Below are 25,801 nucleotides of genomic sequence, written 5' to 3' on the forward strand. Positions count from 1 at the left end.
AAATTTAAAGTATAGTCTGTGATAGTGATTCTCTTACCATGTCCTTGTAAGCTCCTAGTATGGCAGCAGTGACGATGCCCAGGAAGACCCCCAGTACGTTGAGCACTACACTAGACCACAGCAGTCTGTGCAGGTGCACCACATCGAAGCAGCTACTCACACCCGTGAACTCAAAGTAATGGGCGTGGTACTCTGGGCTAGAGGGACAAAAACACCGATATGGAGTAAGACTAGGATTGTTATGATGCGTTAAATCATAAAATCAGTTGTTAAATTAAATTTATTTCTACATAAATACCTTACCTCCCACAGCTGTATAAATCACAGCAGTAGCAGGTGTTGCTCTTCACCTTGAGGTTGCATTGCTCGTTAAAGGACTGACACGTCACCTAAAGCAACAGGAAACAACAAGCAGAAAAAAATGGAGAGGCATATATTTGGGTTTTATTAAGGCATTTATGTAGAGGCATATCTTTGGGGAAATTAAAGCAATTGATTATGAAATTATTAATGGAATTTTAAAATTTAGATAACTCCAGTTCTTTTTAAAAAATGCTGATCTTATTTGTGCCAACATTTGTGTTTAGAAATGTTGGAGGTATTGAGTTTTTATTAAAATGTGATTTTCTAAATATCTATATTACCTCGCTAAATCTCTTTTTTTTACAGTGGAAAATGATATTTAAGCACAACGTCAGTCTTCATAATGTCATATTGAATAGAAAAAAAACTATGTTTATGGAAGACTGGTGGCAAAAGCACATCTGGTCTATTATGCACACACTAGATGAAAATGGTAATACACTTAATTTGGAGAAATTTAATAACAAATATGACACTGATTGTTCAAAGGTAACTGACAAGAAATTAATAGATAACATCCCAAATATCCTCATTCAGTCTTTAAAAAACAAAACCATTGTCAAACAACACGACACCCAGATTACATAAGATTAAAATTGATTATGTGGAAATTGTAGATACAAAATGTAGCAATAAGTCAATATTTAATATAATAAAAACTATGTACCCAGGAAAAACAAAAAATAACATCAACCTACAAAACCTGGACAAATCTCTAAAATTATGACCAACTAAAGAAAATGCTAATGTGTACTAAATATAAAGAAACACATTTCAAAATCATAAACAATATATACCCCTCCAGTGAGTTAATGAGAGAAAGAATTAAATTAGATTAAATTAGAGTAGGAAATTGTGGCTTCTGTAATACAGAAACAACTGAACACTTGTTTTATGAGTGTGTAAAAGATCTCTCCACAACTTTTTGTCTTCCAAATCCATAGTGCAAATTCCATCTCCTTTCAAAATATTCAGTTTGTATATTCATATTTCCTGATAATAAAAAAAAAGATTAATAATGTAATTATCCTAACAAAATATGATATACATAAATGTTAATTTTATAAATGCTCCTCCTCCCCCTTGTATGCAAAAATAAAACAATTACAGTTATTAACCTCTTAGCATTTTTTTTATTTTATATATTTAATTTTTGGTATGTTCTCTGTGTGTTGTATAACTTAGTCAGTGATTGTTGTTGTGAGAACGTCATTTTTGTTATGTTCTTATGCTCAATTAAAACAAAAAAATAAATAATAAATAAAATCTTTGGTTTTGATGGTTTAGTTGGTCTACAAACAGGAACATGGTTTTGTTAGAAACCAGCATGAATTAGAACTGCATGTTAATCAGTATAATGTATGTCTTGCCCTGGATGACCAGCTTTTTAACCCCACTGACCAACAAAGACCAGCTTAGACCATCTGAACCCAACTAGAAGCAACAGCTTGTTTTAAGATGGATTTATTTTTAGCAGAGTGATCAGTGGATCAATGGCAGCTCTCCTCCACTAGAGGGCGTTCTAAACTAACAACAGTGCCCATCATAAGGCCTTCTATAAAAGCCTCCAGACCAGATCAGTGCGTTTCAACCAGACCTCCAGCATTTGCCTTCTATAGTGTGCCACCAGACTTAAAGCAGGGCAGGAGCATTTGAGAGAAGCTGTCCATTCAAGACCATACAGTCTCTGTATTCTTAAAAAGCATCATACATTTAGTCTTTTAATCCACAAGCATGACAATCATTTTCAAGTACAAAAAAATAAAGAGTTTCTGTGTTACAGTGGAAAAAACATAATGTAACAAAGCTGCTTCTCTTGCTGCCTACTGAATTTAATTGCACTTAACTCTCATTATCGTTCTCCACTATAATAATGTCCATTGTAACCACACTTAAAAAAACAAGCAGTTCTGAATATGTATCAAGAATATTTTATATGTATTTCTATATTCTATTTAATGGTGTAAAGTGGTCTACAGCGCCACTATGACCAGGGGATCGCTGGTTTGAATCCCGGTCTTGCAGCTTGTCATCAGCTGCTAGAGCCCCGGGAGAGCACAACTGGCTTTGCTCTCTCTGGGTAGGTAGATGGCGCACTTTCCCTTCATCACTCCAAAGGGTGATGTCCGCAGCACAAGGCGTCTGTGAGCTGATGTATCAAAACTGAGTCGCTGCACTTTTCTCCGAGTGCGCTATGATGCTACTCTGTAATGCTACATCAGCAGCAGCAGTTCGGAAAGAGGCGGTGGCTGAATTCACATGTATCGGAGGAGGCATGTGCTAGTCTTTACCCTCCTTGTGTTGTGGCAAATTAATAGGATAGTGTAACAGACAGCTATGCGGATATAAAAAGCCTTCAGCTAAAAACTGACTTATGCACAGCAACATTCTTTACATACAACAGCAGTGAACTCAAATACAGACTTTCAAAAATGTCCAAAGCTAATGAAACAGTATTTCTTCTTTAGTATTACGTTTGCAGCGTATGAGGAAATCTAAGGAAAATCTTATGTAATTTGGCCTTTAAGTAGTGAAGTCTATTAGTTATTTTAAACTGTATCAATGTATTAAACATCTCTAGATATTCTCTATACTCCATTGTTCAGGAGTAATCTCTATGCCAAGTTGGATGATAATGTGATTATATGAGATTTTATAAAAAGCAGAAACCATTCCTTTTGTGTTTGGACAGATTTTGCAGGTACTGGAGTGTAGCAAAACAGTATATTTAACTTAAACACTTTTCTAGACACTACATACCCAAATGCTACTACCATATTTTTCACACTATAAAACATACAATAATTTTCCCAAATTGTGTCAGTGCACCTTATAATCCGGTGCGCCTTGTGTATGAATTTTACCAGTCAGGTTGTAAGAAGCAGTAAAGCCGTATGAAGTACAGCATTATACAGTTCTCCAACAGAGTATTATCAGCCTGTAACCTTCACATTTAGCGTGTTAAAACAAGCTATGTCAGTTCCAGATATCACCCTGGCTTACCAGAACATTTAGGGTTCCTCCGTGTAGCGCTGTCGGGTGGTTAGTTCAGAGACTGTAGTTATGGCGTCACATCAATGTCAAAAGTCGAGGGCGCAAAAATACCAGGTGAAAAAAATTACCAGCGTGTTTTAACATTTTGAGTGTGAAAATGAATTGCTCGTGAGCACAAATGTGAAACTAGCGAGCAACGAAAAGGGAATCGTGTGCGCACTAAGGAAATGTTGCTCTCGAGCTTCATTTTTCTCCTCTCAGGGTGCTTTTTTGTCCTAGTTAGCTAACTGGCTATGCTAACATCCAAACAACCCGCTCTCCAGCGCATCGGAGTTTAGTGCCCGGAGCGACCCGCTCTGTCGGCCCGCGCTCTCGTCTGCTGTTCGCCCAGAGAGCCGGTTGCTCTAGGCGCTAACCCAGGCAGATAGAGCCGGCGAGCGATCGCTCCAGACGAGAGACGGTCGCTACAGGGGAGAGGCTGGGCAGACAGAGCGGGTCGCGCTGGAGAGCGGGTTGTTTAGATGTTAGCATTGCCAGTTAGCTAAGTCTCCTGCTGTCCTTCTGTCCCCGCCCTCCTCCGGTTCGTGGAGGTAGGCGGTCTGTCACATACCCCGGAGATATCAGCCAATAGCGCTCGCTGAGGGAGACGACTCTGGCCCCACCCCTAAACTGTCAAAACCACCCCTTTCAAAACTCCAGCGCAAAAAAGTCGAGCACAAACTGCTCCCACAGGTAACTCACACAGGGCGCGAGAAAAAAAAAAAAAAAGCAATCGAGAGGAAAAAAATTAAGCTCGAGAGCAACATTTTCTTCAGCGCACACATGATTCACTTTTTTTTCCTGGCTAGTTTCACATTTGTGCTCACGAGAAGTTCATTTACACACGTAAAATGTTAAAACACACTGGTATTTTTGTGCCCCTACTTGTATTTTTGCGCCCTTGACCATTGACATTGATGTGAGGCCATATGTAGTCTATGGGTTAGCCGGTAATGCTAATGCACCCAGCCTTAGTGAAAATCTGGAAATCTAAGCTTACTGTAAATAAATGGAAGTGCTTTACTCACCCAAATAAACAATTTCTGGAATGAAATCTGTGTAGATTAACATCCAGTGCTCGTTTGACATTAAAAGAAAATGTTTTTTTTTTTTTAAGAATTACAGATTTTTTTTTTACTTAGCTTAGCTGTACCGGTGTTAAAACCCAGTGGCAAGACCTGCTGAATTAGAAGGGAAACATGGCGACACACCTGTTTCTTACTAGTGTCGTATTATGCGCCTTGTGTATGAAAATAGACCAGAAAATACACATTTATTGACAGTGTGCCTTATAATCGGGTCCACCTTGTAGTGCGAAAAATATGGTAAGTATTAGTAACTAACAGTCAATTAATTTTTAAACAAAAAAAAATAATCTTTATTACCACAAATGCATTATAGTCCACATATCACCCAAACAGGGTTTATGAGAGATAATAAGAGGTACATTCTCACCTCAGTATAGTAGTTGTCATATGCATATCCTGTTCCACTGGCGTAGAACTGGCACCTCCCCTCCATTAGAGGCCTCCTGTCCTACAGGGGAGAAAAGAAGGAGAGCAGCATTTATGGACTGAGCAAACTGAACAACAGTAAACTCAGTTTCACAACCGTATCGATTCCTATTTCTGTAATTAAACTTTAATGGGCTTTTTTTGAAATACGGCACGTCTGGTCTCATAGTGCAAAGCAAGCAAAGAGCAGTCCACTGTGTGCTGAATCCTAACATACTGTTAAGCAGTGAACACCACTGAGATCAGTCTCAGTCTGATTGTCTGATCACATGGCGTGTTTACTGTATGTGTATATTAGTGTATTTTATTGAGAAATGTAAAGTGTTAACAGCAGATGCCTGCACACATCAGTGCTCTGAGCTCGACCCATTACAACCCTCACACTGCGTTTATTGAGCAAACAATAAAAAGCCTTTGACAAGACTGTGGTTTAGCAGCGAGACTGTAGGTCCAGATGAGGTAAAGTACACACTGCTTTTGTTTTATAGTGGATGTGACGTCATTTTTAATCTCTCGGACCCAAATAAATTTAGAAAAAAGCTATTATTTATCCTTGAACTGAGTTTTGATTTTCTGCATCTTACAGTAAACCCCTTTATATGGTGTTTATAAAATCATCCAGCCAACAATGGATGAATTAATGTATTATTGGCTCCAGCTATTAAAACCTGCAGCCCATAATACTCACTAGGTTTAATAACATGGGAACCAGAACCACCTGCAGTAGTTTCTCAGAAAAAGCCTGAGCCAAATCATGGACCTCCCAGCTAACAGAGAACGTTAAAAGAACGTTTAGCAACGTTTTTAAAAAGTCTCCAGGAAAGTTAGCCTGTAACGTTACAGATATAATACGAACACATTATGGAAACATTAATTAAAAGTAACATTCCAAAACAAAAAATTAAAACACTGACACAAGTGATGTAACAGAGATGTTAAACAGAACTGATCCACTACTAATATTTCTGATCTGGTTGGGTAAAATCTTTTTTACGATACAGTCTTTTGCCAGCATATCACCATTGACTCCATTTTTACAGTTTGATTGTATATAAACTGTATGATAACTGGACCAATAGGAATGCTTTAAAGTTGGGTAGGTTTTTAGAAAGAGAGAACTAACTGTAATACCTTTTGATGGGATATCTCTGAAGATACACTTTGATACAATGTAAAGTAGCCAGTGTAGAACTTGTATACCAATTCACATTTACTGTGCCCTCAAAATAACTCAACACAGCCATTAATGTGTAAAGGCCATATTTTTTAAAAAGGTTATTGAGGGGCACCAAGTGGTCCAGTGGTCTAAAGCACAGCTACTATGACTGAGATATTACTGGTTCGAATCCCAGTCATGTAGTTTGCCATCAGCTACCGGAGCCTTGAGAGGGCACAATTGGCTCTCTCTGGGTGGGTAGATGGCACTCTTTCCCCGCATCACTCCTAAAGGTGATTTCGCTCAGCACAAGGCGTCTGTGAGCTGATGTATCAGTGCAATGCTGCATCAGCAGCAGCTTGAAAAGACTAAAGATCACTAGTGATGGGGAATATACAGCGGAGTAGAAGCTGAGTAAGTGGGACAGTTGGCCTAGCTAAACTGGGAGAAAATGGGAAAATATATAAATAAACAAAATAAAATAAAACTATTCAACACAATCCCAAAACTCTAATTTATTAAATGGAACACCTCAGAAAAAACTGCCACAGCTATTCATCTCTGAATTTGGCTCTGGTTACTCGATGCTGTCAGCAGGATATTACTTGTGGGAAATGGAAGGTTTCTGAGATAAGAGCGAGCAAATGAAGTGTGAATAAGAGAGATAGGCATCAGTAGTTTATCACAGAGAAGCTGTAAAACACAAAATAACCTATTCAAATGTAGGACCCTCACTGTACATCATGTACATGTACAATGCTATTCATTATGATCTATGTGATGTATTTATGGTGCCTTGCAAACATATTCATCCCATGGTTTCTGTAAGTATCTATACCTATAAATACATATATCCACGTTTTCTAAAAGCAGAAAAGGTGGCTCTACAAAGTATTGACATAGAGGTGATGAAGAGTTTTACATATTACATGTTTTCTGAACAGTGAAAATAATTCACATTTTTAGAGTTGTAGGGATGTTCTGTAAATGTAATTATGCAACCTCACAAGCAATCCATTTTAATCCCTGGTTGTGAGCCAACAAAACAAGAAAAATGCCAAGGGGGTGAATACTTTTGCTAGGCACTTTAGATATACACAGTTTTAGATTAACAATACAGGTGATTCATGCTAAATTAAACACAGTTTGTGAAATTTAATCCAGGCTAAATGTATACCACAGAAGGAAATGTAGCTGATCAACCAGGATGAGACATGATCGGTACGAAAAGCTTGGTTTGATTGGTTTAGCTTCCCAGAAATCAAAAGAGAACAGGGACGGAATCTTTTCTTTTAAAGCTAGCACTGCTGGAGCAGTATTAGCATTACCCGCTAACCACACTATAACCACACTAAATGCTAGCTCTTTCGCCGTTCAGGGGTGAGTATTATCAGCCTGTAGCCTGCTGCTACAGCCTGCGTATTTACCATGTTAAAACACTTGTTTGACTTTAAAAGAAAATGTTTTTTAAGAATTACAGTTTTGTTTACTTAACTTAGTTTAACAGGTCTCACCACCCAGGAGTGCAACATGCTGAATTAAAAGGAAAACATAGTGACTCCCCTGTTCCTTACTAATGTTATATAATCTGCCTTAAATCCAGTGCACCTTATGTATAAAAGTAGACTAGAAAATAGACGTTTATTGATAGTGCACCTCATAATCTGGTAAGTCTTATAATACAAAAAAAAACAGTATATGTTAACTGAGATTATGGTGCTGTCTTCCCTCTGCTTGCAAGCGATTGCTCAGGTTTGTGGACAGTGGAGCGAATGGATGCCAGTGTTTCAGTCTGCCCTTGTGTCTATGTTACCTTCTGTCTCTCTCTCTCTCTCTCTCTATTTTTTTAGTTTTACTTTTAGTTTTTTTACTTTTATTTAGGTTGTTATAGTCAAATCTGCTGGGGTTGTTAGCCACATTGTATAATCTGATCATTTTCTCTGTACTTAACAAAAATGTGAGCAGGCATAATCTATATACCTTGGTGATGTACAGAATTTATGGATGTATGAACAAAAGTGACAGTTCACTTTCTCTAATGTTGGAGTCACTCTAAAAAAAAATGATAATTTAGATCTGCGACCAAACTTTACCAGCAATGTCGATATCAACCAATATCAAATATGGAACTGCATATAACATGACAGGTTTATTAAATGTAATAACATGGTTTTTAACAGCTTCAGCACTTAGAAAAATGTTATTAAATATCATTTAGATTTTGATTTCTTTACTTTTGCTCAGTGCAGCAGTAAGAGACAGGTTAAGTTGTCACTTGTAATAGTGAGAAGACTGCAGGAGGGATAGATGTGTCTGCTGCACTGATGAATGAGGCACAGTCATCCAACCAGACCAGACAAGGCTTCCGTTTGATTATATCCATTTCATTACCAGAGCATCCACACCGCTTCTCTGAGGGTATGTGTGTGTGAGAGAGAGAGAGGGGATGTGTGTACGAGCATGCGTGTGAGAAAGAGATAGGGACTAGGAAGTAAATATGATTTATTGCGCAGACATGAGTCTGTGGTGTTCACACTTCTCACAGTCTTGGATATTTTGGATTCTGTTCATTTAATGTATCTGGCTCATCATACAGGTTTTAAATCCCAATTTATTACTTACAATAAACTCAGCAGCAATGATGCCGTCTATGATGGCGCAGAAGAAACAGGATATCACGCCCAGGCTGACGAAAATGATGGATGCCACCAACTGAGGAACAAAATAAAAAAGAGGAAGAAGTTAAAAGCAATGGACACATACATGTACACAGTAGCAAGACAAAGTATGTGAACCCTTTGGGATTACTTTGATTTCTGTACAAATTGGTTATTAAATGTGTTCTGATCTTCATCTAAGTCCCAACAATAGACATGTTAACATTCACAGTGAGGGGGAAAAGTATGTGAACCTTTGGGTTTAAAAACTGGTTGAGCCTCTTTTGGCAGCAAAAACCTCAACATGTTTCCTGTAGTTGCACATCAGACCTGGACAACAGTCAGGAGGAATTTCGGATCATTCCTCTTCATAAAACTGTTTTTGGGATATCTGGTGTAAATCGCTTTCTTTGGGTTGAGTTCAGGACTCTGTTGAAGACATTCGGTTGTTGATTTACTTCTATGTTTTGGGTCGTTGTCCTGTTGCATCATCCATCCTCTGTTAAGCTTCAGTTGGCCAACAGATGGTCTTAAGTTTTCCTGCAAAATATCTTGGTAAACTTGGGAATTCATTTTTCCATTGATGATGGCAATCCGCCCAGGCCCTGAGGCAGAAAAGCAGCCGCAAACCATGATGCTTCCTCCACCAAATTTCAAAGTTGGGGTAAGGTTTTGATGGTGTGCTGTGCCTTTTTTCTTAATTTTTCTTCCTCTGTGGTGTCCTCCCATGAACTGTAAGTCTTTACCTGACACTCTATGATTCTTCCTCACCTCATTGATCATTTTGTGCTGTGCTCTTGCAGTCATTTTTACAGGACGACCACGCCTAGGGTTAGTTTAGATATATAAACGTGTTTCGCTCTAATATTGTAATCACATCCATATATCACGCATATAAAGTATCATGTGAATCCAACAACTCCTTCTTGGTGCTTTATTTCTATAAACTTGATTTGGTTTGGCAGTTTGACAGCCCACGTCAGAAAGCATTGTTTCCAGAATATACAAAAACATGACTCTGCTGGATCTGCAAACATAATCAGCCTTATTATTGCACTATCGATTGAGAAGAATGAAAAGTGTTTAAGTAAATATCAGCACACCTCCCAGATTTTCACTTTTGAAGTGAAGCAAATATTATTTAACATACAGAGGCTTATCAGGATATTAGTGCTTACATCATACATAATTATGCTTCCATCAACCCTGACAGTTACACACAAACATGTACAATGATACTCAGACACTGTGTAACGACCCTCGTCTTTCTCTCTCTTTCTCCTTTACTCTACTTTGCTGGGTGATAACTACAGTGTCTAGATGTGGAGGCGAGTAATAAAAGAAATGTACAGCCTCTCCAAAGTGTGCCCACCAAACCAGTGCTTTATGGGTAATTTACTGCCCTACAGACCGAAGACAGCATGAAGGGCAACGGCACACACACAGAGGAAAGGGCATTCTCACTCGGCCCAATCTGATTCCACACCCGAAGCACCCACCTACACATACAGTATAAAATTAAATTTAAAAAATTACATTACCATCTAATATTCAGATTACTTACTTGTTAAACTAGAATAGCATTGCTAAACATTAGGGGTGTCACGATTCTCTAAATCCTCGATTCGATTTCATTTTCGATTTGAGGGTCACGATTCGATTCGATTCTCGATTTTCTTGTTTTTTTTTCTTGTTATTATTTTATGCCTCATAAAATTTTAATAATATATTTATTATTATTATTATTATTATTATTATAAATATTATAAATATTATTATTATTATTATTTATTAAGATATATATGGTAATGCCATCTAGTGACTTTTTTTGGTAGCAACAGTGTGCACTATTAAAACAAGCAGTTTATCAGAGCTGTGTGTGGATGGCTGGTGAAACTGCTCATTACATGAAGCTGCAGTTCTTCATCCAACCACTAGCAGCAGGAGCACAAGCTCCGCTCTCTTCACTCAGTCACTACTTCAGTACAGCCCAGCCACGGGCTACAGGGCTCAGCCAGTCCGTTTTTACTGTTTCTGTAAACAAATAAAGGTTTTAACCCCACTAACCGGATAATACAGCTCACTACAGTTCATCTTTCAGCCCAAGCAGCTAACAGCAGCAGGTTAGAACAGCCGACACGGAGGCACTGCTCGGATTACATTATAAACAGGTCAGTTAGCGCGCTGCTAACCTCAGGATGTTTATAACTACGGAGTTTAGTGGACACACCACGGCCGCCAGGTAAGTCTTTTAAAGGCTACCGAAGACTATTAAAGGCTATTAGAGTGTAACCCCTGGCTCCCAGGGGTTACAAGAGGTTATTGAAAGCATTATTGGGGGGCAGAAATCAGTACAGGCTGGTTAGATAAGTGATGTGGGTATTGTCTTATAAATATTTACACATAACTTATATCTCTCCTGAAAAGCTTTTATTTTAGTCAGAAACACGCTTGTGTTTACTTTATCTGAGAGAAAGATGTTTTTTTAATTCAATGGAAAGCAACAGGTGTAGTCAATTATAAGTTTAAGATTTTTAATCCACCTCACTGTGATCTATAGTCAGTGTTCTCAAGTCACACTGACACACGCATTTCAGCGAGTTCACACGCTCTCACCTGCGCGCACCCACCCCTCCGTTAGATACAGATACAAAACCTGCGCGCCCAACCCCCTCCCCCCCTCCCCCGTTGGACAGATAAAAAACAGTGATCACACTCCCGCCGACTGCGCTCATGCAGCGGCTCTCTATTTAAATGAATAGGATGCGCTGTGTTGGTGCCGCGCCATTTGCGTAGCGCGCTGCGCTATTTGCGTAGCGCGCGCGGGAGGGATCGTCGATCCTCTTTTTGACTTCGATACTCGAGATCGTGACCTCATTTCGATTCGATTTCGATAAAATATCGAGATCGTGACACCCCTACTAAACATAATAAACACTTGTAGACCACTTTATAGACCTGTACATCTATTTATTTATACATGCAACTGTCTAATCAGCCAATCAGCCAATGTGAAAGCAGAACACAACACATTAGGCCCTATCTTACACTCTGCTTAAGGTGTGTTGTGATGCTCATTGCTCATTGCTATGCTACACCTCAAGCATGAACAGTCTATATTCATGCCTTCAACAGTGCTTGTGAATATATCTACGGAGATGGTCATGGTGGTCTTGATATATGGTGTATTTAGGTAAATTTCTGTAATATTGCTAACATGTCACTGACTGAATGCAACCTACACAACAGTCGACTAGACGTTCATTGCTATCTTTGCAACGCAGGTGCGCCGCACATACCAATTGTTAATACACACTACTTGTTGCACACAAACGGACACGCAGCAGTGCAAAAACCTAACTTTTACAGTAACAATAATAAGCATTTTTCAAAATCAAATAACACTGCTGTACACTTCACAGTGTGAAAGAGCAGATCAGTTTCCTCTAGACCCTTCCTAAAACTGACATCCATTAAAATACTAATTTGCCAAAGCCAAAGCACACCTGTCTCTTAAATGGAAAGGTTACACCCAAACACACCAATGATTAATTAATAGAAATAGTACAGAGAAATGTGTCCTTTTCCAGTGGTTATAATAGCAAAGACACACTGACGCCCTAAATCAAATGTGATCAGAACATCTGAAGCACTCAGTAAACAACAAACATTGCAGCAGTAAGTGGTTTAGCATATAAAAAGCATATGTTGCTCTAAGATCTCAATGAACTTTTCTGCATTAAAGCTGCATCACAGACCATGACAGATCCCTGGCACTTGGACTTGTTGCAGATAACATCTCCATGGAGGCTAAAAAGTTCAGCTTTCGTTTCATCTGACCAGAGCTGCTTTTTCAACATGTTTGCTGCCCCCTAAAAGGCTTGCTCAAAAAACAACAAACTGTCCTGCTTTTGGCTTGCTTTTAAAAATGGCTTTCTTCTTGTCACTCTTCCATAAAAGCCGAATTTCTGGAGTACACAACTAACAGTAGTCCTATGGACCAATTCTCCCACCTGAGCAGTGAATCTCTGCAGCTTTTCCAGAGTGACCATGGGCCTCTTGTCTGCTTCTCTTATTAATGATCCCTTTAGTGTATTACTTAATTTTTTAGTTAAAGATCACAGATAGACTAATGTATGTGTGATTTCTGAATATGCTTTGCACTTCAGCCACTGTGTGGATGTATCCAGACTAAACAGGAGCAGTTCACCTCATTCCAAGCAGTTTTACTCAAGAAATAAGCATATGGACTGGAATATTTCCAATTCCTGTAAACCTTCCAACCTCCCAATCAAAAAAAAAAAATAAAAAAACCCACACTCATCATAAATTCTGCCACTCCCAAAAACGCTATCCAGTTGGGAGCAGTTTTAATCAGGGATGGCCTGTAGTGGGGGTCATTAGTGAGTGAGAAACAGTTGATGCTGTAAATGCAATGCTCTTTAGTGCAGCCAAATAAAAGACATTATCCACATGTGAGCTAATACCAGCTGAGCTAAAGACACTGGTCCAGCTGGTGCTCTGCCATTAGAAACATCCTGTGATACAGCAAATCTGCTGATGCAACTATTAAAGCCTGGTAAAGTAAGATCTGGCAGAAATTAAAATATCCTTATAAAATACTTATATTAAGCAGACACCTTAATAAGTAAAATCATGTACACTGGGCAGGCTGAGGTCAAAAACCTTTTCTACACATTAATTCACTAAAAAGTGATTTCTGAAACATCAATAAAACCCCGAAGTTTAATTCAGCACCCACTGAGTCAATATGTCGCAGGACCCCCTTTCACTGCAAATCGCTGGACAGATTCTTCCACCTGAGCAGTGGATCTCTGCAGCTCCTCCAAAGTGATCATGGGCCTCTTGACTGCTTGTCTTATTAGCGGAATGATTTATAAAAGGTTTAGGTGGATGGCCATTAGGGGTGTGTATAAAAAAAACGATTCGTCGATTTAAATCTTCATTTGAATAATCCGATATCAATTCATAGAAACCTGAATCGATCTTTAAAAATATCGCATTTTCCCCTTTATCTCGCAAGCCAGCAGTTTGTGACCTTAAACTCAAGCTTACTTGGGTTCTGCAGCAGGACATTGACCCAAAGCACACCAAAAAGTCCACTTCTGAATCTCAAGAAAAAAAAACAAAATTAAGGTTTTGGAGTGGCCTAGCCAAAGTCTGATTGAGATGCTGTGGCATAACCTAAACAGGCCTTTTATCGCCAAGTCTTGATTGCAGTTGTTGCCACCAAGAATGGCACAACTGAGTTATTTAGTTTTAGGGAGAAAATACTTTTTTTTTTTCTTTTTTTTTTTTTTTCTTTTTTTCTTTACAAAAGGCCATGTTGGTTTGGACAGATTTTTTCCAGTAATAAACAAAACTATTACTTTAAAATATGCTTTTTATTTTTACTTATGATAAAAAAGCAAAAAAAAAGAAATCTGTAGTGTGCTACATTACCAAAGCTACCACTACCACTTGCACCAGAACCCAGTAGCCCGTGTCATGGTTGCAAAAATAAACAAATTGACACTTTTGGAGCTGAAAGTTTCCTCTGGGCTGGGGGTATTCTCTGATTAGATCTGTTGCTAAGGTGAACTGCAGGACAAGCAGAATTATAGCCAATCTAAAGCAGTGTGCCCTGGTAATCAAACCTAGTCGCTCTTTTTGCCACCTGAAAACCATAATGATTCTAAGCCTAGTTAAGTCCACCAAGTGACTGCACCCCTGGGCCAACTGAGTTAATTAAGAATTTCAATTGGTGGCCATTTCACACACCTGCAGATAGAGAGAGTAAGGGACACTGTGTGTCAGAGACAATAGGCCCTGACAGCAGTATTAATGTGCATTATATAACAGCCAGCTGCTGTCTCATAAAACACATACACACACACACCCACATACACACACTCCTTTCCTCTTCATGGACCCGATCCCAGAGCCTAGCCAATTAAAGCCTTTCTCTTCTGCAGACCTTCCACAGGGCCAAAGAAAGAGAAAGAAAAGGGCATCTGTAACGTTGCATAGTCATTTCAATCAGTCCAAGGGCAAACGTAGCAGAGTGGTCAAGTGATCAATGACTGCGATGGTCACAGGTATAATGAGAATCGAAGGCTGGAGGGTCCAGAGGCAGAATTATGACCCCTGCAGAAGAACATTGCCTTCATCACAAGGTGACCAAGAGAAGAGCAAGTTACACAACAGGAGACACAACAAGAAAGAAAGTCAGTTTGTGGTCAGTGTGAACTAATGGGCTGAAATAAAAATATTTGGGCTGAAAATGGCAACAAAAAAAAAACCACTTCCGAACATTCATATCTAGAATTATGATGGTGATGTTACTGTATAACTATGTGACAACCAGTGATGGCATTGTTACTTTAGCAAAAGTAATCTGATTACTGATTATGCCTTTAAAATGTAACGTACTTTATGGATTGCTTGATATTAAAAATAACTAGGTTACTAAGAAAGCACAAACATGCCCAGAAAGAGAGAAATCATTTCAGTGTTTCTTACAATTAGCCTTTTAGCTCTCCCCATTCATAGAAGGCTTGGCCAAGGTTTATCCGTATGCAACTCTCTAGTATGCCTAACTCTATTATTCGCCATAAAGCAGGAGGGGTGTCGCCATGTTTTCATTCTCCTCAGTAAACAAAACTGTAATTCTTTAAAAAACTTTAGGTTACGACCGTAACCCCGGTTCTCTGATAGCATGAGTGAGGTATCTCACTATGGGGATACGCCCCTCTCGCGTATTCCTCAGAAGCACTCTAACATTACGCCAGCCCTTACTGGCTGGCCAGGTCTGACGTCCGCGGGGGGAGGCACCCCCTATAAAAGCAGGTGCCCGAGCGGCAGAACGTCATTCAAAGTTAGCTATCTCTTCTCGCTCATTGCAAGAAGGGTGGTCCGGTGAGATACCTCACTCATGCTATCAGAGAACCGGGGTTACGGTCGTAACCTAAAGTTCTCTTTCAAGCATTCATTCGGTATCTCACTATGGGATATGCTTACTCCCGTATTGCCGGACAAGCCAACCTAGACGCTGCTTGACCTGACATCAGACTGGCGCGTCTTGAGCCAGCGCTGAGCTAGTGCTCAAAACAGCATGAGCCAAACGTGATGAAGTAACGTCAAGCCTGTAGAACCTCATAAAGGTTGTAGGTGATGACCAACAAGCGGCCGCACATAGCTCTTGTAAGGACACCCCTTTAAAAAGAGCCCATGATGTGGCAATACCCCTCGTAGAATGCGCACACAGACCATCGGGGGGGTTCAACCCTTTTGCTGAATAGGCCAAGCCTATAGCTTTTACAATCCAGTGTGAGAGACGCTGTTTCGTAATGGGCTTGCCCTTATGAGACCCGGACCAGGAAATAAATAGTTGATCTGATTTCCTGAATGACATGGTCCTGGTCAGATACGCTCTCAAAGCGCGCACAGGACATAGCATATGTAACCGCTGCTGTTCCGGAGACGAAAACGGCGGTGGGTGAAAAGCAGTGAGCTCCAACGGAAGACACGAATAAGACGTGTCCATAACCTTAGGAATGTACGCTGGGTTAGGTCGCAGAGAAACGTTAGAGTCACCTGGACCAAATTGCATACACGAAGAATGCACTGAAAAGGCGTGTAAGTCGCCAACTCGTTTGGCAGACACGAGCGCCATAAGCAGTGCTGTTTTAAGTGAAAGCATCTTCGAATCCACCTCCAGTAAAGGTTCGAATGGAGGTCCGGATAAAGCCTCTAGTACCAGAGGCAAATCCCACTTAGGAGATAAAGGTTTTGATACAGGGCGCAAGCGACGCACCCCGCGCATAAATCGACAAATGAGGGGGTGTTGCCCCAACGTTTTGCCATTAAGTCCTACGTGACACGCAGAAATAGCAGCTAGATACACTTTGATAGTGGAAAAAGCTCTACCATTTTCAAGAAGTGTTTGTAAAAATAACAAAACACTCCTTACAGAGCATTGGTATGGCACTTCATCTGTGTCAGTACACCAATCCTCAAACACACGCCACTTAGCATGATACAAAGTGCGTGTGGACGGTGCCCTAGCACTTTGGATGGTAGCTACTACATTCTGAGGCAGCCCACATGACGTCAAATTTAACCCTTCACGGGCCAAGCCCAGAGAGCTAGGCGCTCTGGGTGAGGGTGAAAGATTTCTCCCCGCGCCTGCGAGAGCAGATCCCTGCGCAGTGGGAGGGGCCATGGTTGAGCGTAAAGCATCTGCGTTATCTCTGCTAACCAAGTCTTTTGTGGCCAATTCGGTGCTATCAGAATAACTGATAGACCCGCCTCTCTCACTCTGATTAGAGTAGGGGATATCAGAGCTAGTGGAGGGAATGCGTAAAGGAGGGCACGCGGCCACTCGTGTGCCAGCGCGTCCACTCCCAGCGGAGCATCCCTGTCCTTCAGTGAGAAAAACTGGTGGCACTGTGCGTTCTCCCTGGATGCGAACAGATCCACTGCTGGGAGACCGTACCGCTTCCAGACCATATTCACCACGTCTGGGTGAAGTTTCCACTCCCCATAGCGAGGGTGGCCCCTGGAGAGTAGGTCCGCCCCTCGATTTGACACTCCCGGCACATGCGTTGCTCTGAGTGAGAGGAGGTTGGCATTGCTCCAGATAATCAGTCTGTGTGCTAGCCTGTGAAGTTGTAGGGAGCGTAAGCCCCCCTGCTTGTTGATGTAAGCCACCACAGTCGTGTTGTCCGTACGGACCAACACATGAGAGTTTTCCACATACGGAAGAAAATGACGTAGAGCCAGGCATACTGCCCTGAGCTCCAGAACATTTACATGAGCCAAGCGTAAGCTCGGACTCCACTGTCCATTTACCGACCTCCCTTCGTGGGTGGCACCCCATCCCCATAGAGACGCATCGGTAGTGATTACTTTTCTGGCACTGATCGTGCCTAACGGTGCGCCCTGTGACAGGAAGCGCGGATGCTTCCACAGTCGCAGTGTCCGCGCACCCTGAGCTGACACAATAATTTTCCTGCGTGCGTACATTCGCGGGTCCAGACCGAGTTTCGCCACCCAGCGCTGAAACCCCCTCATATGTAGCCTCCCTAGGGGAATAGCAGCCAATGCTGACGCCATCAGACCCAAAAGTCTGTAGCACATCCTCAGCTCCACATAATTTCCCCTTCGAAACTGGGCGAGGCATGCCTGAAATGCCTCTACTCTGTCTGGGGAAAGCCGAGCTCTCATCGCCACTGAGTCTAGGGACAGTCCGATGAAAGTTACTGACTGGCTGGGGTTCAGCACACTTTTGGCCAAGTTGATTTGAAACCCCAGCCATGAGAGGTGTCTCATTAAGTATTCGGTGTGTGTCACGGCTTCTTCCTTTGACTTTGCAGCCAAAAGCCAGTCGTCCAAATACGTTGCCAGACGAATTCCATTCGCCCTGAGCGGCCCTATCGCTGCTTCTGTGCATTTGACAAAAACGCGCGGGCTCAGAGAGAGGCCGAACGGGAGTACCATATACTCGTATGTCCTCCCCTGAAAGGCGAATCTGAGAAACTTTCTGTGGGGAGGGTAAATGGGAATGTGAAAGTATGCATCTTTTAGATCGATGGTGGTGAACCAATCGTCTGGGCGTACAAACTTTAGCAGTGCTGAGTGAGTCAGCATCCGGAATTTGTACTGTCTGAGGTGTTTGTTTAACGCTCTCAGGTCCAGTATAGGTCTCATGCCCCCTCCCTTTTTGGGAACTATAAAATACCTCGAGTAGAAGCCGCTCCGGCTCTGCGTTGGAGGTACTACTTGAATCGCTCCTTTCTCTAAAAGAGAGGCTATCTCTGCTTCTAGAAAACTGGCAGCATTTCCCCTCGCCTGTGACCATATTATGTCTGAGAATCGAGGGGGGGTGTGTGAAAATTGGAGCCTGTACCCTTTCTCCACAGTTCTGAGCACCCATTGCGACGCGATACACGCGCGCCAGCGCGCTATTCGCTGTGTTACAGCTGGCTGCAGCGCCACCAGTGGAGCACTGCTGCCCTCTAGTGGAGGGCAGCACTGCCTCGCTCTGGCAGCTGCGCATGCGCGCGTGGCCGGCTCTGGTACAGAGCTTATGTGGCCCTGCGCCGCTAAGTGCACAGTGTTCCTTATGTTTTTCAACAATAGGGCATTTTTGTTTTGAAGTGCCCTCGGCCCGTGGCCTGGTTGCACAATGGGGTACAATTTTATTTTTGTTGAACACAGTGTGTTTTTGACAGTGGACAGGGTTTTTCTGAACTGAACAAAGTCCCACACTTCTGAACTGTGAGCCGCAACTGCAGGCTCTAGGGACTGGTCCCCCAGTGGGAGAGGGGCGTGTGTCTGGCAAACACGCTTTCCCTCCCCCGGCAGCGAGTTAGGTTGCCTGCGAGGCCCTCTTGCCCAGGCGGGCGCGAGGCGGCGCTTGTCGGCTTCCGTGCTGGTCCACTGGTGCAGCTGGCTTGTTACCCCATGCTCCTCCACTCTCAGCTTTGGGTTTTGCTGGTGGTCTGGGCTGTGGTGGGGTGGGTCGCTTTGGAATCCTGTAGCCAAGCGGAGCACGCGCTACCGCTTGTGCAAAGGATGGGCGGGGCGCTGAGGCAGGAGGTGGGTGCACTTTCCTGGGCAGACAGGTTTGCAGAGCCTCACCCTCCCGCTTCTTTTCCTCACAGCGGCGTTGCATAGCAGCCATAGCGGGGCCGAACAAGCCCTTTGGATCCACAGCAACATCCAGAAGCTGGACTTTTTCGCGGTGTGAGAGGCTAGACAAGTTGAGCCAGCGCGCTCTCTCCTGCGTGACCATGATACTCATCGCCCTTCCTGAAGCCTGGACAGCACAGCGATGTAGGCGAAGGCATAAGTCGGTCACCACGCACATCTCGTCCCAGAGCTTGTGCTCCGTGGTTCCGGCCATCTCCTCCTGAAGCTCAGCCTGATACACCATCAGCATAGACGATGCGTTCAGAGCTCGCACACCGAGGGCAACGGATCTGTATGCCTTGTCGGTCATGGAGGACTGGAATCCGTCCGCCTTTGACGGGAAGCTAGGCGCGGATGTGGTCATGAAGGCTTTCTGGCCAGGATGGAGGTGGTGAGCGACCAGCGGCTCCACCTGCGGCAGATTGGACAGTCCATTCGCCTCCATTTCTGCGCAGTCCAGCGTAGCACCGCCCAGGACCGGGTTTTTCGATGAGAAAGGTTTCGGCCAGGTGCGGGTCATTTCTTCCAGGCACTCGGGGAATAGCGGAAGAACCTGTCTCTCCATACTTTTCACCCTGGGTAAGCGCTTGCCTTCATACCGAGAACCGGCCTTCTCGGGCAGAGCGCTGGGCCATGGAATGCCCAGTTTTCCTGCGGCGCGCTTGCATACGTCGTGCAGGCTCGCACCAGCAGCTGGGGAACCACCGACCTCGCCTTCCGCGCCTGAGCTACACTCGCGAGGGGCTTGAGGCATTGCTGCCTCCGTCGGTGGAAGGAACGGATCGTCATCGTCCTCGTAGGGGAGGATGTTGTCCGAACCGTCCAGTGAATCCAGCTCCGCGTCGAGGAGTTCATCCCGCTCCTCGCGCATGCAGCCGAGCTCGTCGAGCAACGGAGATACTTCATCCATGTGCTCGGCCCAGTTTGCACTGGTACTGGCTGCAGACACCTGAGGTTGACCCTCGGGAGCTGGAGGCGCCGCCATCATGGGGTCTCGATCGGTCAAACTAGCATGGCGTGCTAGTCGACGACGGAGACTTTTCATGGGCAGGCGGGCGCAGTGGATGCAAGAACCCGTGGGGGCTAGTGCGTCTTGGGCGTGTTGCAGCCCGAGGCACTCATTGCAGCAGGGGTGAGTATCTCTTGCAGAAATATTGTTCCCACATGAGCATAGCCGCCCCAGCTTCTCATCCCTCTCTGAGGGAGAAAGAGAAGCCATTGCTAGTTAGCTTTGCAGCTAAAGTAACTCTTAGCTTTCCGGCTAAGTGTAGTTGGCTAAGGCTAATGTTTGGTGACAAGCTAGCCGATAGCACAGGATATAGGGTTCAGCGTACTCTAGTTTGGTGACTAGCGAGTTGCACTGAGTGTTGACCACTGTTTGGAGACAGACTGGTTAGATAGTTGTTTGGAGACAAGCCTATCTTAATTGTGTCGAATGTCGCCGTAGTTAGGAATTAGCGCCCGGCGAGCGAGTGGTTAGCTCTGCTCTGTGGACAGAAGCGTAATTCCTTGGCAGCGTCGACTTGAGTCGCTTCTGAGCGAGAAGAGATGTTTGAATGACGTTCTGCCGCTCGGGCACCTGCTTTTATAGGGGGTGCCTCCCCCCGCGGACGTCAGACCTGGCCAGCCAGTAAGGGCTGGCGTAATGTTAGAGTGCTTCTGAGGAATACGCGAGAGGGGCGTATCCCCATAGTGAGATACCGAATGAATGCTTGAAAGAGAACATCTACTCTTTCAAAGTCAAACGAACGTCGGATGTTAATCTACACAGATTTCTCTCCTGAAAACCATTTTTTTTGGGTGAGTAAAGCGCTTCTGTTTATTTACAGTAAGCTTAGATTTCCAGATTTCCAGTAAGGCAGAGAGCAGCAGGATTAGATTTAGCGGCTAATGCTGCCTGACAGAGCTACACTGAGGAACCCTGAGTGTTGCTGTAAGCCAGGGTGATATTAGCTAGCAGTTCGCCCCACGTAGTTTGTTTTACCATGGTATATGTGCAGACTACAGTCCGATATACTCACCTCTGAACAGTAAAAGAGCTAGCGCTTAGTGTGGTTAGCGGCTAATGCTATTACTGCTCCAGCCTCAGTGCTAGCCGCAGTGCTAGCAGAGTTAGCAGCTGGTTATAGGCAAACAATACGGCCAAAGAGCTAGCAGCTAATGCTAATACTGCTGGAGAACTAAACTGAAACTCCTGTGTAACACTGCACTCTAGTGGAGTGACTTTACTAGTCCTAACTGGTAAAATTTATACATAAGGCACACCAGATTATAAGGAGCACTCACAATTTTTGGAAAATTAAAGGATTTTTAGTGCGCCTTATAGTGTGAAAAATACGGTAATAGTCACAAACTTAAAATATCAGAAAAATAGTGTTTTGCTCATTATGTGACTTTGATTTATGTAAAATATGTGATTGACACAAGTTAATTGTTTTAGTTGATCTTAAAAGAACCTAAATGAGGCAAACCAACACCACAAATAAAAATTGCATGTGTTAAAAAGTATGTTTAATTTAATTACTTTTAATTACATTTAGTATACCCTGCAGGCACGTAACAGTATTAGACTTTATCCCGACCTAAAATTTTTGTCATCTGATGTCATGACTAAAATTCAACCTGAAATTAACGGCTACTTACGTTGGTGGCCATCTAGGTTTTTTTTACAATTACTTGATGTAACATAAAATTGGCAGTTGGGTCAACTTTGATACTGCTTAATAATAGAGGTGTGCCATGTATCGTATACGATAATATCGTCAAAATTTTTAAATACTGTGAACGATATTATACCCTAAAATATCGTGCCATATCACCCATCCCATTTCCTATTATATAGCTGCTAGAGTATCATTTATTTTACTTTAATTCTGGATACATAGAGATATTTTGAGTACATTATTAGTATCATAACATTCTGGATAATTGACCTTTGTTACAAATCTGATAAAATTCTTGTATTTTTTAATATCTCACTTAGGGGTGTGCAGTATTATATTGTATGTAATAATAAAATATATTTTTTATTTTCTTGCAGTGTATAGTGTATTTTTTAAATATATATATTTTTAATGTGTTTTGTCATATCGCCAAGAGTACCATTATCGCAAAAATATCATGAAATATCGTAATATTATTTTAGGGCTATATCGCCCACCCCTACTTAATAATGAACTAAACTAAACATATGTAGCTGACACAATGCGAAATATGTAGTTGGAACAATTTAGGTATATTTGGTTCATATATAACATTTGGCCATGTATATATATATAACATAAAAACCTATGTATCTCAAAAAACTTAAATTAGACCCGCAAAGGGTCACTAGAAATGATTAAGTTAGTGAGGTTTTTTTTTAAATGTATGATGTCCATTGATTAACTGAAAATGGTTGCATATTGTGCCTTTCATTCGCACTGCTGCCAAGTGTCTTACCTGTTTGACTTGTTATGGGCTGTTCTATTGTCTCTTAGTTAGTGTGAAGATGTTCAGAAGACCTTCTTTTACCTGAAGTGTCACTTCCTGTGCCCTGCAGGTCAGCGATATCCGACCTGACAAGAACTCATCAGACGTGCCACCCGATACTGGGTATTTGGCAGCAGTGTGATAACGTGAGCTGTTTCACATTAATGTGTAAAGTGGACTGACGTGTGGCGACTTTACTCGCGTGAGTGTTGTGCACAGAGAGAGATAGAGAGAAGGTGTTCTAGTACCCCACGTCTGTGTATGGATGGTTCTGGATTCAGTTACAGATAAAGACACACACACACTTATTTGTGCTGTGTGTTTGTGTGTGACTGTGTGCTGATGGGGGTGTGTGTGTGTGTGTGTGTGTGTGTGTGCATGTGCCAGCCTCTCTGTCATAAAATTTTAAAGGGTGTTCTGGGATCAGTGCCGAGGATGTGGGCAGAGCGTACAGGCCTTAAATCACACACAGAGGCGTCTGGACAAACCACCTCGGATACACCCCACAGCCCTCACCCCGAAACACCTACTCCTAATACGGGTGCGCAATATATCCACTGCTCATCTATATGTAACCTTGACATTGCTCTTACAAATCTGGTACTGTGATATGCAAATGAGATTTCCCAAACAATCACAAACATTGTTTAATAAGTGCTGTGAGTATCCTGACAAATCACAATCCACGTCAAGTGGCTCTACACAACCAATATGGCTGTCTCTGTCTCTTTTATAAATAATGGTAGTGTTCACATACACTTATTAATCTAATAACTGCAAAAAATCTGATTTTGTTTGTAATCTGATCTACATGCTTACATGCACTTGGGTAATCAGATAATGGGAAAACTCCGGGTTTACATGAGTCAGACACTAATCAGATTTCTACAACCAGCCAATAATCTCACAGAACAGTGAGACTTAATCATGAAATGTCCTGCAGCTGATTTCTGTAAATATAAAAAACATTTCCAGACAAAAATATGGATTTTCTATTAAAACCCAAAAAAAACCCACATGTCTGTGCATGTGCAGGCTAAGTAAACTGAAAGAAATAAGAGTAAGCATATAAATGTTCTGACAAATCAGAAATCAGATAATTCACCTAAAATCCACCTCATTTGTTCGATGTCTAAACCCTAATCTGATCAAAGACATTAAAGTATGAATTTACATACACGCTCTAAAATCTATCTTTATCTTAATTCTTACTCAGATTTCAAGAATTAATTCTAATTCTAAGAAATCGGAGAAAGCATGGGCTCAGAGTGGTCCAGCAGGCTAAGCGCTGCCACTATAATCAGGAGATCGCTGGTTCGAATCCCGTTTATGTAGCGTGCCATCGGCTATGGGGCCCTGAGAGAGCACAATTGGCCTTGCTCTCTCTGGGTGGGTAGATGCGCTCTTTCCCTACATCACTTCTAGGGTGATGTCGATCAGCACAAGGCGTCTGTGAGCTGATGTATCAGAACCGAGTTGCTACGCTTTCCTCTGAGTGCCCTGTGATGCTACTCAGCAATGCTGCATCAGCAATGGCTGACTTCAGATGTATCAGAGGAGGCATGTGTTAGACTTCACCCTCCTGGTGTTTGGGCATCACTAGTGATAGGGGGAGTTCTAATGAGTGGGTTGGGCAAATTGGTCTTGTAAATTGGGGAGAAAATGGGACAAAAATTAGAAAAAAGAAGAAATCAGAGAAAGCTGTTAACATGAACAATTAAATAATAAAATAATTGCAGAAAGCCAATTATAATTGGATTACTGAGTGCCTGTAAATACACTCAATGTTTATGTAATAAGAAATGGTTCTTCTATGACATCTATGTTTTATTTCTTCTCACTAGAACTCCCCCTATTACTAGTAATGCTTCCAACACTAGGAGGGTGGAGGCTAGCACATGCCTCTTCCGATACATGTGAAGTAATGGAGTCACCGCCTCTTTTCAAACTGCTGCCGATGTAGCATTTCCGGGTAGCAACATAGCCCACTCAGAGGAAAGCACAGCCACCCAGCTCCGATACATCAGGACGTGGGGAGAGAGCGACATCTACCCACCCAGAGAGAGCAAGGCCAATTGTGCTCTCTTGGACTCCGGCTGCTGATGGCAAGCTACATTACCTGGGGTTGTTTTATTTTCAAATGTATAGAGGGTTACAAATGCAATAAAACAATCCAGCCATCTGACTGATTTATTAATTCTGTGACAATATTAGAACCATTTTCGTCAGCTTTGTGCATCACCGCTGCTTAGTGTAACTTTTGTGTGACTAGAGAGAGGAATGACACAGTGATAGGGCAATTCGAGTTACACCAATACCAGTCATTATTAATTAATAAAAGACAACTCTGTTACTGAGGTGACAACGGAAGGCTGCTGACGTTGGCCTGCATTTCTTACTATCCGAAGTAAGAGGATATTCTCTGTGTGTGTATATATATATGTGTGTGTGTGTGTGTGTAACCTAGCAGGTTACTTTACTCTTAACAGTACGCATAGTGTGCTCCAGTGTATATGTTTGAGTAAAATGAACATTGTTGTTTTATTCTATAAACTACGGACAACATTTCTCCCAATTTTCAAATGAAAATTTAGAGCATTTATTTGCAGAAAATAAGAAATGGCTGAAATAAAAAAAATTTAAAGTTTTCAGACCTCAAATAAGGCAAAGAAAACAAGTTCATATTTATAAAGTTTTAAGAGTTCAGAAATCAATATTTGGTGAAATAACCCTGGTTTTTAATCACAGTTTTCATGCATCTTCGTATGTTCTCCTCCACCAGTCTTACACACTGCTTTTGGATAACTTTATGCCACTCCTGATGCAAAAAAATTCAAGCAGTTCAGCTTGGTTTGATGGCTTGTAATCATCCGTCTTCCTCTTGATTATATTTCAGAGGTTTTTAATTTGGT

General features: G+C 42.1%; 1 protein-coding gene across 2 annotated transcripts in view; it reads right to left on the bottom strand.

The window, feature by feature from the left end:
- Positions 1-25,801, bottom strand: part of LOC103031876 (transmembrane protein 255B) — a 47,128-nt gene that overhangs the window by 15,041 nt on the left and 6,286 nt on the right. For both annotated transcript variants that reach the window (XM_049469663.1, XM_022674352.2), the window contains exons 4-7: positions 8,689-8,778; positions 4,852-4,932; positions 304-389; positions 38-197 (exon numbers count right to left, since the gene is read on the bottom strand). In XM_049469663.1, the coding sequence (XP_049325620.1) occupies positions 38-197; positions 304-389; positions 4,852-4,932; positions 8,689-8,778 (417 nt within the window). The remainder of the gene's footprint in view (positions 1-37; positions 198-303; positions 390-4,851; positions 4,933-8,688; positions 8,779-25,801) is intronic.

Source organism: Astyanax mexicanus, chromosome 21, assembly GCF_023375975.1.
Source record: "Astyanax mexicanus isolate ESR-SI-001 chromosome 21, AstMex3_surface, whole genome shotgun sequence".
NCBI lineage: Eukaryota > Metazoa > Chordata > Actinopteri > Characiformes > Acestrorhamphidae > Astyanax > Astyanax mexicanus.